Source organism: Mastigoproctus giganteus, chromosome 4 (assembly GCF_048544385.1).
Source record: "Mastigoproctus giganteus isolate SK-2022 chromosome 4, ASM4854438v1, whole genome shotgun sequence".
Classification (NCBI taxonomy): Eukaryota; Metazoa; Arthropoda; class Arachnida; order Uropygi; family Thelyphonidae; genus Mastigoproctus; species Mastigoproctus giganteus.
Window position 1 is genome coordinate 45,314,819 of NC_143578.1, and position 15,954 is coordinate 45,330,772.

Here is a 15,954-nt window from a genome sequence, read left to right on the forward strand (position 1 = left end):
TTACACAAACCTCCCAAAAAAAGCAGAATATATCACATTTGAGGTCACAGATGGTGAATGAGAATTACCACATAACTCCAAATACTGGACAATTGTCAACTACTGGAAGCATTCAATCTCTTGAATCGACACTAGCAAGTGACTAACCCCTGCAGAACAACATTTAAAGAATAAGTGGTAGATATTTGAATGGTTTTTGTTTATTTGTATAGAGCAAGGTTGGTTAAACTTGAAAGTGGAAATGTAGTATAGTATGCTATCATATTACAAAACCATTGATAGGTTTTCAACTCAACAGAATGTCATAGATATATAAGAGTAGAGATGATGAAAGAACAGAAGCTTAAGGAACTCCACAATTTGTTGAGAAATATGAAGACAGAAAATCACTTACAATACATATGGTGTAAGGAAACTGGAGACACCTAATTGCAAAAAGCAAGACACATCTATGGTGTTAGAATCCCTTTTTTTTTTTTCTTTTTTTTTTCTTTTTTTTTTTTTTTTTACCAATATAGCCCTTTGTATGGAGAGTTTGAGTTCTTCAAACCTTTTCTATAGAATTTGATCAAAAGAAGGGTGACAGGCCAGTAGATCCATGTGGATCACAAACTGGATGAAATTAATAATCAAGACTAAATATTTAAAGCTGGCAATTAATGGATTGGCCACTTATAAAGTCTTAAGATAAAGGTAACAGGACAGTTACTGGTTAGCAGAAATTTATCACCCTTCCTTCTTGTGATTTGACTGGATATCAGCAAATTTTCATGCCAGAAAAAACAATTATGTATTTTAAATTTGAAAACTTTTATAATAATAATAAAAACATAATAATATATAATAATAACTATCTTGTAATTTTTAGGTACCTCTGAATTTAATATACTTAATAACTAATATACATTTATTTTATTTCCTAAAGGCAAAGAAGTATACATGAAAAACTAGTGGTGTACTATGTCCAGAGTAATCAAGGTGATAAAAGTCTCCAAAAACAACCAAACAAACAAAACCAGAAAAGGACTATTAAAATGTTTTTATGTAGAAGATTATTTTAAAATATAAAGATAAACAAACCTTGTAAACAGTTTGGTTTAGGTGCACTCCAAACTCCATTATCAGTGCAAGTGATAGTGGAAGAACCATTCAAAATGTAGAGTGAATCACACTGATATGTGATTACTGACCCTCGATATAACCTTCCAGATATATGTCCACTAATTTTCAACTTTCCATTATCTAGTGGTCCAGGATCTTTACATCTAGCTGCAAAATAGAAAATACAAACTGCTTTAATATTCAGCAAGTGCAGTATTTTTTTAAATAAAATTTAAAATACTACAAAAATACTGATAACTTATGAATAAAGAGTTGGCAGGGTGGAGGGAGAGAGAGAGAGAGAGAGAGAGAGATCCAAAATGATCAGACAAAACTGTGTTTTAATAGTCTGATAATCATTACTGCAAATGATTAACTATACTATTTATACTAATTATCAATATATATATATATATATATATATACATACATACTAAATAACAACATACATACAAAAATTATTCTAATATAGTACAATGTAAGTAGTAAGTATAAAGTAATTATAAATCTTCAGCGAAGGTAAAGAAAGCCTGCACGAGAAGTGTGCAAAAGTTCAATGAAATTTACCGGTAACAGTACTTTGCCGTAACGGCATTTGTATTGTTGCTCACTCAGTAAACATACAGTGGGTGTTATCAGTCAGGAGTAGAAATTGAATCCCGTGGGAGGTTGAAACCCTCCCGAAGTGTGTGTGGGGGGGGGGGTAACCTGACCTTTTTTCTTTAGAATCGCTGGTGGACTAGTGGATAAATTGTTTATTAAGAAAAAAAAAAAGGCAAAGGAAGCCCACACGAGAAGCACGGCAAACTTCAAAAAAGTTTACCAGTGAAACTACGTTACGAAAATTTTTTACAACGCCAGAACTTCAAATATGACTCTGTTCGTGATTCATTAGTCAAATCAATTAGTGATTCTAAAGAAAAAATGTCAGGTTAACCCCCCCCCACACACTTCAGGAGAATTTCAAGCTCCCGTGGGATTCAACTTCTACTCCAGACCGATAACACACACCGTCTGTTTACCGAGCGAGCAACAATACAAATGCCGTTATGGCAAAGTACTTTTACCGGTAAATTTCATTGAACTTTTGCATGCTTCTCGTGCAGGCTTTTTTTTACCTTAGCTTACATCTTCTTCTTCTTCTGGCATTATAACCTGGGTGGGCCTTCTCGACAATGTTCCACCAATAAGCCCTCCTAGAAGTCAAACTTCTTCAACTTTTTATTCCCATGGCCTTTAAGTCATTTCTATGTCATCCATCCATCTTTTTCACAGTCTTCCTCTTGTCCTCCTCCCTGTAGGTTCCATTTCATTATACTCTTAGTTGTTCTGCTATCATCCATTTTCATAACATGTCCCAATCAGGCAAGTCTCTGGCTCTTCACAAATTTGACGATGTCCACACCCTGATTGGTTTGGATTTTTTATTGGCGTATTAGCAACTAAGGCTATAATGCACCAAGACCAAGTAACCACACCCTGAATACAGTGGTCAAGTTCACGGTTCATTCTGATCCTCCAGGATCCATCAACATCTTGTATGGACCCAAAAATTTTTCGTAAAATTCTAATGCTCGAATACTCTCAAAGAATGCTCATCTTTACTTGTTAGTGTCCAAGCTTCACAACCATATGTCACAACTGGTCTAATTAGGCTTTTGTATATTCTTAATTTTAAATGCCTGTTCAATACTCTGGACTTCAATAGTTTTTCATGTGCATAGAAACATTGTTTCCACTGTATAATGTGAGTATGTATAGTATTATACATACTCACATTATACATATTATATATAAATACATAATTATACTATATATAAAGAGACATGATGGGGGTACTAGTTTAGCATTAATCTATTGGCAGGTGTGCAAACTCATTGACATATGAGAATTACTTTAATTTCTCAAATTTTTAATAGAAAACTGAAGTAAAAACATATTTTGAAAGATATTGTGAGTTACGATTGAGTCAACAGAATACAGTTTTAGAATACAGAAAAGCTAAAAATATATATAAAAAATAGCAATGCTCAGTTCATATCTTTAAGCCTGATGGCTCTCTAAGCTCTCTCAGTACACTCTTCTGTCAGCTTCTGCTAATGTTACCCTCTATTTTACCTAGTTCCAAACACTGCTCAATGATGATTACTACTGTGATGGCTGTTCAGTCCATAAATTTTTCTCAGTCTAAGCAAAGCTTTCCTGATTGAAATATTCTATAGTGCATATATCTCCCTAGTCCACAAAGGTGGTGCTAAAGAAAAGATAACTACAGGCCAGTGAGTTTAACTTCTGTGGTAGGGAAGATCATGGAGTCTGTGGTTAATTTAGTATTAGCAGAGGCATATGATGCAAGAAAGCATGCTTATACAGCATCAGCCAAAAAAAAAACAAAAAAAAAAACCACCTTCCTATTTCACCCATCTATTCGCTCCACTTCTAGGATGTGATTTGGAAATATCTCAATAAGAATGGTACCTTGAATAGTTCACAGCATGGATTCATTAAGGGGAGGTCATACCTGATCAATCTGTTAAATTACCGTGATATAGTCATTAAACTGTTGGATGAAGGTAACAATTTTGATAATATATACCCAGACTTTAGTAAAGCTTTCGATACTATCTCTCATGAAAGGCTACTAAATAAAAAGGAAGAAGCTGGAGTTACTGTTAAGTTTCTACTCTGTATTGCAGGCTGGCTAAAAGATAAAAAACAGAGGACTGTCATCAATAGTCAGTCTTCAGGATGGACTAGTGTAACAAGGGCCTTCCTCCTCAGGGCTTAGTGTTGAGTCCCTCCTATTTCTAATTTTCATAAATGATACTAATAAGGGTATCTCATTAATATCATTTATGAAAATCGTTCTAAGGGAACCTTTCAAAGTTTGTTGATACTTTGAAAGCTGGAAGAGTGGTTAACAATTCAAGCCAGGCCATGTTGCTTCAAAAATACTTGGATCGGTTGCATATATGGCTCTCAAGATGAGAACTAAAGTTTAATACTTCTAAATGTAAGGTTATGCATTTATGGGGAAGAACTAAAAGTGGTTCAAAATGAAAAAGGCACTACAATTCAACCTGGCAGGAAATTGTCCATGCAGCATACACCTTCCTCATGGCAGGTATGGATAATGTAGGCAGCTAGGAAGGTACGTGGCATTCTGTTCATGATTTATAGGACATCTGCTAGTGGAGAAAAGGACGCCATATTGGTAATGAGTGCAAAGCAAATATGAAGAATGGCTTAGATGTGGATTGCAAAGTTTGACAACTAGACATCTAAGGAAAGATTTGATTGAGGTGTATAAGGTGTTGAGTAAAATGAATGAGTAAGGTCTTGTAGGTTCTTCTTCTTCTTGGTCCTTAGCTGGCAGCTGGGGGAGGCGGTTGGCCACGCAACCAGTATGCTGCTGTAGGTGCCGCAGGGTTCCGGACTTGCTCTGTGATGTTCTTCCATACTTTATGATCCATGGCATCAGTCCTGGCCCGGTTAAGGTCGAGACGTCGGCTCTTCAAGTCATTTTCCACTTGCTTGGCCCACGTTTTCCTAGGCGCGGTCCGTTGGATGCTCCATTGGGTGGGTCGTTGTCTCCAAAGGAGTGTGGATGGTATTCTGTTCATGCCCATTCTACATACGTGGCCAAACCATCTAAGCCTTCGCTTCTGGATTTGGTCTGGAATGGTTGGTTGCTGTTGGCATCTGGTGCGGATGGTATCATTAGTGATGCGGTCATGAAGTGAGATGCCCAAAATCTGCTGCAGGCATCGCATTTGGAATACCTCAAGTTTGTTTAAATCTAGCTTGAGACAAATCCATGTTTCTGATCCGTAAAGGAGAATGGGCAGGATCAAAGTCCAGAAGAGTCGGATTTTAGTCTTTGAGGAAATGTTGGTCCTCTTCCACAGACACCATTTGAGCGAGGCGAACGCAGTGGCCGCTCCAATTCTGCTGTGGATTTCCATGGTGGATGCAACTTTCTTCTCCTGGACCAGCGACCCAAGGTATTTAAAGTCCTGCACTTGCTCGATCTGGACGCCTTCGAGATAGATGGTGGCTTGCGACCCATCTGTTGTCAGGGCCTTTGTCTTATCAGCATTGATCTTCAAACCGTATGGCCAGGCAATGCGGGCAATGTCGTAGAGGATGTCCGTGGCTTCAGAGTCATTACCAGCAAAGATAGCACTATCATCGGCAAACATCAGGTCAGTCACATAGTGATCCTTGTCATATTGTATCCCCCGTCTGTTTCTGAATGCTTGCCTCATAATGGCGTCAACCACGATGTTGAAAAGCAACGGGGAGGCTACATCCCCTTGGCGGACTCCAGTTTGGATGGTAAATTCCTCAGATAAATCGTTCTGGATGCGCACCTGGCTGGTTAAACCGTTGTATGCAGTTTGGAGGAGTGTGATGACTTTTCGAGGTACATGTTCGACCTCTAGTAGTTTCCATAAGGCAGGCCAATGGACACAGTCGAAAGCAGACTTAAAGTCAATGAAAACAATGACGGTTCACTGTCCACACCGGATCCTCTCCTCCATCAGCTGACGGATGGCAAAGATTTGATCACAGCATCCTCGCCCGGGTCTAAATCCTGCCTGTTCTTCTCGACCGGTTTGCTCGCGATGTTTTTCCAGCCTTGACTGGATGATCTTCATAAAGACCATTCCGATGATGGAAAGGAGGCTGATGCCACGGTAGTTATTGCAATCCCGGTTATCACCTTTCTTGTGGATCGGTACGATAATGGCTTTCCTCCATGTTAGCGGAATTTCTTCAGTGCACCAGATGGTTTTGAGGAGTGAGTGTAGTCGGCGAAGCAGTACATCTCCCCCGGCTTTGATCGCTTCTGTGGTGACTTGGTCCACTCCTGGTGCCCTGCCATTCTTTAGGGATTGTATGGCTGCTTTCACTTCTTCTACTGTAGGCTCAACATCGACCATGGAGACTTCAGGGGGATCGATCGATAGTGTGGCTTCTGGTGGTCCCTGAGGTGGGTCGTGATTATACAATGCTTTGAAGAATTCACTCCACCATTGCAGGCGTTCGGACGGTGATCGCACGAAGGTCCCATCAGCATTCTTGATGTTGTCACTAGTCAATTTGGTCTTTCCACTCAGACATCTGAGGGTGCGGTAGAGAGTGCGGTACTCGTTCTTGGATGCCGCCACTTCAAGATCATCTGCCACTTGGTTCCAGTATGCTTCTCTTTCCGCTGTCATCCTCTGTCGGACTTCTCGGTTTAGCTGCCGGTACCGTTCAAAGTCGACCAACTTTGCCTGTTTCCATTTGTCCACGAGGTCGAGGCACTCGTCTGATATCCATGGTTGCATTCGACGTCGGGCAGGTGGACATAGGGGCTTGGCACATTCCAGGATGGCATCAGAGATCTGCTTTTCTTCTTCATTTATATCCTCGGGCACGGCTAGCATCTCGAAGCGGTTGGATAGGGTGATCTGATATGCCCCTTTGTTGGCAGCATTCATTAGCTGCCTCCAGTCCAGCTTGGCTGACCGAGATGACTTTTTTGCATGCTGTAATTTGAGCTGCACCTTAGCCCGGATGAGGTAGTGATCAGATCCGCAATCAGGTCCCCTCATGGCACGAACGTCCATGAGTGATGAGAGAAATCGGGCATTGATCAGAATGTAGTCCAGGATTGCTGAGTCCTTGCCAGATGGATTTCGCCATGTAAGTTGATGTTTTTGAGGGTGCTGGAAATGGCTGTTTCCGATGATCAGGTTGTTAGATGCGGCAAAGGACAACAAGCGTAGTCCGTTGTCATTGATCTTCCCATGGCCAAACTTGCCCATTGTTGTTTCCCAACCATATCTTTCCACGCCAATGTGGGCATTAAAGTCCCCTGCGAGGATGATCACTTCTGTCTGTGGAATTGAATCCAGCGTATGTTGGAGCTGGTTGTAGAAGTCATTCTTGGTCGGGTCCAGGCTAGTCTCAGTTGGTGCATAGGCGGAGATAATATGGGTCTTGATGGTGCCCTTGACACTAAGGACTGCCAGGCGGTCCGATATTAGTTGGAAAGCGATCACACTACTGGTGGCCTGAACATCGACCATAAAGCCCACTCCTGCTTCTCGTTTCTCACCACCAGAGTAGAATAGCATAACCGCTTCGTTAGGTGCTGGTGGTTGGATGGTCATCGTTCCAGACCCGGTGAGCCTTAATTCGGATAATGCCGCGATTGATACCTTGCACCTAAGTAGTTCTTGGGCAATGATTTCCTTTTGTCCAACGTGGTGCCCCGTTCAAACATTCCATTCGCCAATGTTAATTGCCCTTTTCAGCGTAGTAAGCTTATTGCTATGGCCAGTGGTCCACTTTACACCAGCACCCTGGGTCCCCAGTGCTGGCTCATCGGCTACCCCAGATGCAGTAACATTGTTGTAAGAGCTTGTTCTGTGGCCAGTGGTCCACTTCACACCAGCACCCTTGGTCCCCAGTGCTGGCGCATCGGCTACCATGGATGCGGTAACATTGTTATAAGAGCTTGTTCTGTGGCCAGTGGTCTACTTCACACCAGCACCCTGGGTCCCCAGTGCTGGCGCATCGGCTATCCCGGATGCGGTAACATTGTTGTAAGAGCTTGTTCCGAATTTCATGCAGTTTCTTGCCTAGTTTCCCCGGTTTCCCGGTTCTGGTCATTTCGGCAGGATGACCACCCTCCTCCTTTCGCAGCCGGGCTTGGGACCGTCCATGGTACTTCTGATTCTTGTAGGTTAGACAAGAATCAGGAGTAGAAATACAAAATCCCAGAGAATAACAGAAGATTGGATCTCATGAAGTTCAGCTATTGGCATCAGGTTTGTCAAAAGCTGGAATAAGCTGCCTTGCAACATGGCAGAGAACAGTGAGTCCAGCTAAGTTCAAAGCGAAAGTGGATGATTACCTTGTAGGAATGGAAATAGTATGAATATTCTTTTTCATTTCATTTTTATTATTATTTTATTTATTTTTTGGCTGATGCAGAAAAAGTATACTTCTAATATCATTTGGTCTTATTAATATAAATATCCCTATCATCTAATTTATTGCTATCTGCTAAGGGATTGATCCTTCCCAGCATCAAAGATCAATTAGTGCAGTACTACCTTTTTTGGGAAGAAATAATGTGATGAACTCCCAACACCCTAAAGGTGTTGGAAGTTCATCACATTTATTCCTCACTGGTCACCTTTGTTCTTTGGATAACCTGGATACTTGCTGCTTGCCAAGCATACCAAGAATTCAGGTTATTTGAAATCCAAAAATTTGAGAGGGAATCAACAAGAATAATTTTATCTTACCTGTCCATGCATATAGTCTTGACCATCCTTCTTTGTTACTTTGTTTCAGCCCAGAAATGATAGCATGAATAACATTAGACATCATAGGAACTTGGCAGTGGTAGCACTAACTCTATGATATTAATTAAATTGTTAATACTATATTAATAATTTCAAACTATTTATAAAAACACAACCTTTTTCTCTTGAAGCGATATCCAAAATGCAACTAAATGCAATTGGTTTATCACAGTTTTCAGCCTTCCAAACAGCTGTAGGCTTAGAAACATCAAGGCTAAGACACTGATCAGATAATTCCTCATTTTCATTATACTCTGGAACATTCTGAACATCAAGAACAACTTCATTTGTTTTTCCTTCTTGAAAAAAGGCTGTTGTATTAGGACTGGTCACATGAGCTCCAATCCACACAGCTGAAATTCCTGAAATGATAAAAAAACATAATATACTGACATAAAATGTATCATCACATGCAAAGTTTCGTATGAATTCAAGCTGGATTTCATTACAAAACAAAAAAAAAAAAAAAAAGGAAAAGAAAAGAAAAATAACTAGCATCTACCATACAAAAAAAAACAGTTAGCTAATTCAGTACCACATTTATTATATTATATTGTATTGATTCCAACTGGACTATTGGACTAAGTATTAAAAAAGATGTAACACTGAACTGTTGCTTCTCAAGAGAGGATGAATTCTCAGTATCATTTTTGGTATGGGAAGAAGAGCTACTGTAGTATTAATATAACTAAAAAAAAATTACAATTCCAAAATTATAAAATCATAATGATTATTTATTATAATTATTTATAAAAATTTGCACTAGAAAATTTCAGCATGTATTAAATACTGCATCTATGAATAATTATTAATGGCAAAGTCTAAAATAGCTACAGGTATGCTCAGATAAATCTGGTTTTGGACACTGAACAGATATGAAAAAAAATCCTCAAAAAAGTAGCAAGAAAAGGCGGTGGGGCAGTTCTAGGGAAGAGACCTTTTTTTATTAGTGTGGAATGCTTTGATAGTATTGTCCTGGTATATGTCACAGTTTGTGGGTGATATTTTTACGCTCTGCTCAAAGAAAACTTCTTCATTACATCAATGAACACACATTTCCTCCTAGATAAAAATTTTTAAGAAAGCAGACTCTTATCTTAACTTTCCCTGGAACTTTCCTTGAGTAAGTTCTATTTAATAACAAAACACTTGATTCCTGTGTATATGATACATGATATATATACACACACATGTGCACATACAGGTAGTCATAACATCCCAATCTTGATTTGAACATAAAACTATAATATTCATTTCACATGTCATTTCACAACCTTAACATTTTTACTGTTTGTTCTCAAAAAGAAAGTTCCACACCCAAAACTAAAGTAGGGCATTTACACTTGTAATTTTGAAAGAATTCTTGTTTTTTTATCCCAATGAAATACATTGGGACTTTATAATCATTTTGTATATACTGTATACATGTATCAGAAATTTATACCAGAAATTCTGTATATATAAATTAAAATATATTTTGATATTTTGAATACTTGAGCACTGCTCAAGAATTAAAAAGTCAGACCATGTCAAATTTTCAGTCTACTGTCCTATTGGTCCCTGGCAATGTTTCAGGCCTAAATGAAATACCATAATGTGCCCTGCTCCCCCTCCTCATAGAGACATTTCTATATATTTGAAACTCTCACTGCAATCCAAAACTTATTTTGGATATTCTTGGACATTTTTGTACTAAATTGAAAATCAATAGGTTTACCTATTCCTTCTGTGCATCCCTCTCCCTGCTATACAAAATCCCATCTCATCTTGGTAAATGCTCCTTCAATGGAATGTATGAGGTTTTGATCCCTCAGGTACTTTATTTAATAATCCAATTACAGAATCACTACAAATAGGTAATGCCAATAAATATGTCAGAGATTAATATTATATATACGTTTACTTCTATCCTTTTCAATTATATATGCGTGTTTAGCAACGTTAAATTCAGGTGTCTCATTTAAAGAAGTTTGAGAACATAATTTATTCAAAGCATTCATCACTTAAATCTACCTCTGGGTTACCAAAGTATTTTATGATTATATGTGATCAATTGCGACCAGTGGTGTTATGTTGAGGCAGCCATCAAGGTAACTCAAAGCAAAAATTTTTCTACACAGAAATTGGGAAAACATTGTTTAGGTAAAAAATGATTTGGAGAGATTTTCCTGTTTAGGGAAATTCTATGACATAGCCACCTTCTAACTACCAAACATCACATCATGGCCAACTAGAAAATCTATATACTGTATATAAATGAAAGTACATTTTTGACATTCAAGTATAAACTCTAGTGATACCTGAATGTCAGGATCAACACAAAATTTGATTTATTTAGAATAATCATATGGACCTTTTACTAAATTTCATACTGATAGGTTAACTCAGAGCTACTAATCACATTTTAAACAGTATTATGAACATTGTATGGCTACATGTTGATATTTTATTTGATAATCTTATTGCTGAATTATAAGGTGATGTCATTAATTAAACATGTTGAACATTACTTCACTAAATATTTACATTTATATATTTAGCCCAAAAATATCATTATTATAATATTTTAGATAAATATATCTGCATGGCATCTTTCTTGTATATCTTCAAGGTCATCTGAACCAAGAGAAAGATTATAAAATAAAGCTTAAATTGCCTTTAACATTGATTTTCTTATTTTACATACTTTGTAACCAATGCCCCTTCCCAGCTGTAAAACTGCCTCTAAATTGCAAAAAATTGTACTAGGTAAATGCCCTTAGTCAAGTGATCATTAAGAATAGCGAAATATATATATATTTTTTTTCACTTGCAATATTCTTCAACTTTAAACACCACACATATCTGAATTAATTATTTTTATTTGCCATACAAAGCAGATTGCATCATTGTTCATCATGAGTTATCTTAAAAATATAGTATTACTTTAGTACAGAAGACAACTGCATTTTGTTTAGTTTAGTTTAGCACTTCTAATTATTTCTCAAGTTTAGTATGATATTTCATATTCATAGCAATGTTCTTGGTACAAATTATAAAAAAAATAATAAAAGCAACATTGTATAACAAAATAAAACAATAAAATAATACACTGCATAATAAAACAATAAATAATACATTTTATAATATACTATGCAATGCACATACCCCAGCAAAGTTTTACTTTTGTAGGGAAGAAGCACAAAGAATTTTTTTTCCTCACTTATATTAATTTTTGTTTTTGTTTCTTGAATAACACAAGAAAAAAATTTAAGTGAAGAAGTGAATTGTTTTATCAAAAGTAATTGGTGAATTTTAATTAATAAACAAAAGAATGGATTAACTGTTAATTCATAGAAAGGAATGTTAAAAAGGAAATTTTTCTTAAGACAAATCTTCAATTTATCTTCTTTTCTTGTTTACTTCATAGGTGACAAAATGATACAAAAATTCCCACAACTGATCTACAAAAAAACAACTCGTTTAAGCATTTTAAGTTAGTTGTCAATTGAGTAATAAAATAAAAAAAATTTACTTCGCCATTACAAATGAAATTCTATTAATGTAAATATCAGATATCTTTGGACTGGCACTCTTCAAGTTCAAACTTGTAATGAACCAAAATTTGTTCCAATGAACAATAATAAAGTTATACTTATATATACTAACACATACACAAAACAGCCACATGCTTGAGATGCAGAAAAACCCAACACAAATCTAAGTTTTCACTTGAAAGTGTTAATTGATATACAAGGCATCCCTTGAGCCTGGAGCTACAGGCTATATGGTTTGTTTAAGGTTTTTTTTTTTTATTTTTTGTTGCAATTGTGACCTGATGCACTGAAAAAAGATGAGTGTGTGAAAGCAATTCTGCTGTGTGAGGTCATAGTCAGCATGGAGTTAAAAAACATCCAATGCAACATTACCAAGAACACAGCCCCTAATTACCTATTCCTGTGTATGCAAGTTTCTGGTGAAATTCAAGGAGATAGACAGTGTTGGATAAAGAATGAAGTGGACCTTCATGTAGTTTCTTAAGAAGCAACAATGATAGCACTGCTTGGAGGTTTGCACTCAGCCCATATTAATCTCTCTGCACTGTATATCTAGGGAAACTGGTGTATCAAAATCCAGTATTCACCACATCTTGATGTGAAATCAGTGGTATCTTTGCAAACTGCAATTTCTTTAGGCACTAAGTGAATATATTCTGATTGACTTATGGGAGTTCTGTGGGTGGGCATTGTATTTCTTCTAAGTAACAGTGCCAGGAGTGATGAATCTTGATATGTGGCAGAACAAAGTTTTTCCAGCATGCTCAATGAACAGGGCAATAATGCAACTATCATACTGTTAAATCTACCACCATGGGGAAGGGAAGTCAAAGGTCCTGAAAGATGGTTTTTATGCATATTAAAGGGAATGGAGGGGTTAGGGAGGACAAAATTTGTAGTTTCATTATTGGAGCAGGGACTAATATCTGGAATGATTCTGCAGGATGACATGCCAGTTCATTGCAGTCATGCAGTCAAAGAATGGCTGGATGAAAATTCCCTCTAAATTTGACTGGAAGGCAGCTACCACTGTAATTACCACCTCTGGCCTTTTACCTATGGAGCAATCTGGAAAGGTAAGGTATATGCTGTAAAAATATGCAATGTCAAGCATTTTAAAGAATAAACTGCCGCTATATGCAGTAAAATCGTACTTAAAACAATTCATGCTGTCCTACTGGACTGGCAAAAATGTTCACAATGTTCAATTCATGTGAATGATGTACTACTGAACATATTTTGTAACAGTTCCCTAAAGTTCAAACTTGCAGAACACCTCATAAATTACAGATGATTGAAACATCCTTATGTGTACAAGAAGAGGAGAAATGTTTCAATTAGTCAAAAATATTAAAGAAATAAAGATTAGAGAGACTGTAATTTTTTATTTTCCCCAAAGCAACCAAAAACAAGATAAATGTAATTTGTTGAAACTGTGCAAGAAGGAATAAGTTAAGAGAGAAGTTGAAAGAGAAAGCAGTGAAATGGACCCCAAAATCAACCATATAATTGGACCAAAGGATACCACTGCATGGTCCTTGGTACAGTCAACCAGTGTAAAGTAACACAACTTCACTGTTCACAGCACTCAATACAGTAGTACTCAATTAACAAATTCAAAAAAATACAAATTATTTTAATGGCACTAGCTTGTCATTCAAATCCATATACAGGAAACCCCCATATAACACAGTACTTCTACAACACGGTTTCGCTCTAACACGATTGATAAATTGTGGCAATCCTCACACAATACAGTACTTATAACACAGTTTCACTCTAACATGGTTCGAGAATTTCGGTAAACCTCGCATAACAGGGTATTTTTGAGCTTTTGTGTGGGGGGAACCCTGCTATTATGTTGGATGTAATTTTTCAACATTTCCATTCTTTCTGAATCCCCGCTGTTGACTAAAAAAAAATTATTGAGAAATCCATGTATTTTATTTAGTTGGGAAATACCCGTGTTACGTACTGTGCTATTGAACATGTGGAAAAACCTAGATTTCAAAGTTTTATTACTATTGGATAGCACATCAAGCCATCTAAAAGATTTAAGTCATCCAAACATTGAAGTTATGTTCCTACTTCCACAGCTGTAGTGAGTTAATACAACTTCTTTCATTCAGTCGTTAGATCAAGGCATTATATCCACCTTTAAAACTCATTCCATCAGAAAATCGTTACAATGGCTTTTGGAAAAAATTGATTCTGAATCTATTGAAGTAATGGAAGTATGGAAACACTTCTCAACTGGGGACTGTATCAGAATCATAGCTTCATCACTGAAAGAAGGAAATATGATTTCCATATTTCAGGAACTATGGTTGAACAGGCAGAAAACGGAATCAATGTGATAGTATAACTTGCTACGTCGATAGGAGGGGAAGGTTTTGATGATATGACTACTGAAGCTCTTATGGATAGCACAGTTCATAGAATCGCCCTCCTCCCCACACCGGCTGGAAAAGACCCGAGTTCGAATCCCGTCCATGAAGTGAGGAATTTTTATGGGTCTTTTTCACAATGTGGCTGAGTTAGTCGGGCTCAGGCAAGGGTACTGTGGTTTTTCCTCCCGGAATCTTGGGTTTTTTGTACAGCAAAACAGAAAATCGACCTCAGGACTCACTCAATTTATAGATAATATACACAGATTAACATGGCCTTAGTCGCTGATGCTCCTAAAAAATAAAAAAATTTAAAAAAAGATATTACTGAAGATATTCAAGAATTACTGGTAGAAAAAGAAGCCAGCGTAGCAGATATGGTGCAAATGGCATCGGAGGTAAAATCAAATCAATTCAGATGATGATATCACAAATGAAATTCTAAACTTCCAAATTTTACACTAAAAAGCATACAGGAAGGCATAAAGCTAGTCAAGCAATTAGAATCTTATTTTTTGAATGCAGATTTTGATTTAAAGGAGCCTAAAGTTCAAAAGGGAGCTTCAAAAATGTTTAGTTTCATACGATGAAATTCACAAAGATTTATCAAGCAAACAAACCCAGATTACTAATTTTTTAAAGAGAGCAGAAGATACGTGAAATCTAGAATGGTATATTTTTTTTGTTAGTTTTGTTAGCTTTTGGAACGTAACCCTCCTTTGTACTTTTTCTTAGTCCCGTTTAACACGGTTTCGCACAACACAACATTTTACAAGAACCTAATAAACGTGTTATACAATGGTTACCTGTACAGTATTTGTCTATAGAAGTGCGTTAATGGGCTGATTTGTATGTTGTGCAGGCTGAAAAATCTGATATAACTCATGGGGAAAAACTCTACCTGAGATTGGCCAACTACAGCTCAGACAAATGGCAGATGGTATCATGCTGGCTAAGCTGCCACAGAGAACTAGTACTCAATTAGCAGTGGGATGTGCATTTTATCTGTTGGCATACAATTCAAATGAATAACAAGTATACCTGAGTGGTACACTCCGAGAAATACAAACTGAGATCACATACACTACTCAAAGACTATAGCAAGTCCCATTACGAAGTTTCCTTTAAAATCAAATCTGGAGCCACTGAAAAAAGATCCAGCCTCAATGCACATTCTACACTCTATGGTCAATACTCAGAGTCTATGGTCAGACAACCAGAAAAAATCCAGCCAACAGCAGAAATGCTTTGTTGATGTGAGACACTTGCAGAAGATGGAAATAATCATGTAGTCTAAGAGGTCGGCAACACAATCAGTCAAATAACACTGCAGTACAACATTGGTATGCAACTATACATTATCTGTTACAGGATCCTGTTACAGATGTTGCATACCAACAGGCAACCTCACTGGATTTTCTCTTTTCAGCTATAAGGTACAGTGACATTGAGGAATAGAAGACTGGTCTGACAAATCTCTGAAAGGGATTTGTCACACCAGTCTTCTATTCCTCAATGTCACTGTACAAGTGTTAAATACAATTACAAATATTACAAATACAA

The 15,954-nt window shown here is 37.1% G+C and overlaps 1 protein-coding gene across 1 annotated transcript in view; it reads right to left on the reverse strand.

Moving 5' to 3' along the window:
- Positions 1-15,954, reverse strand: part of LOC150086688 (clotting factor C-like) — a 163,237-nt gene that overhangs the window by 21,817 nt on the left and 125,466 nt on the right. Inside the window, exons 12-13 of the mRNA XM_090372690.1 lie at positions 8,585-8,830; positions 1,081-1,269 (exon numbers count right to left, since the gene is read on the reverse strand). Coding sequence (XP_090228816.1) covers positions 1,081-1,269; positions 8,585-8,830 — 435 coding nt within the window. The remainder of the gene's footprint in view (positions 1-1,080; positions 1,270-8,584; positions 8,831-15,954) is intronic.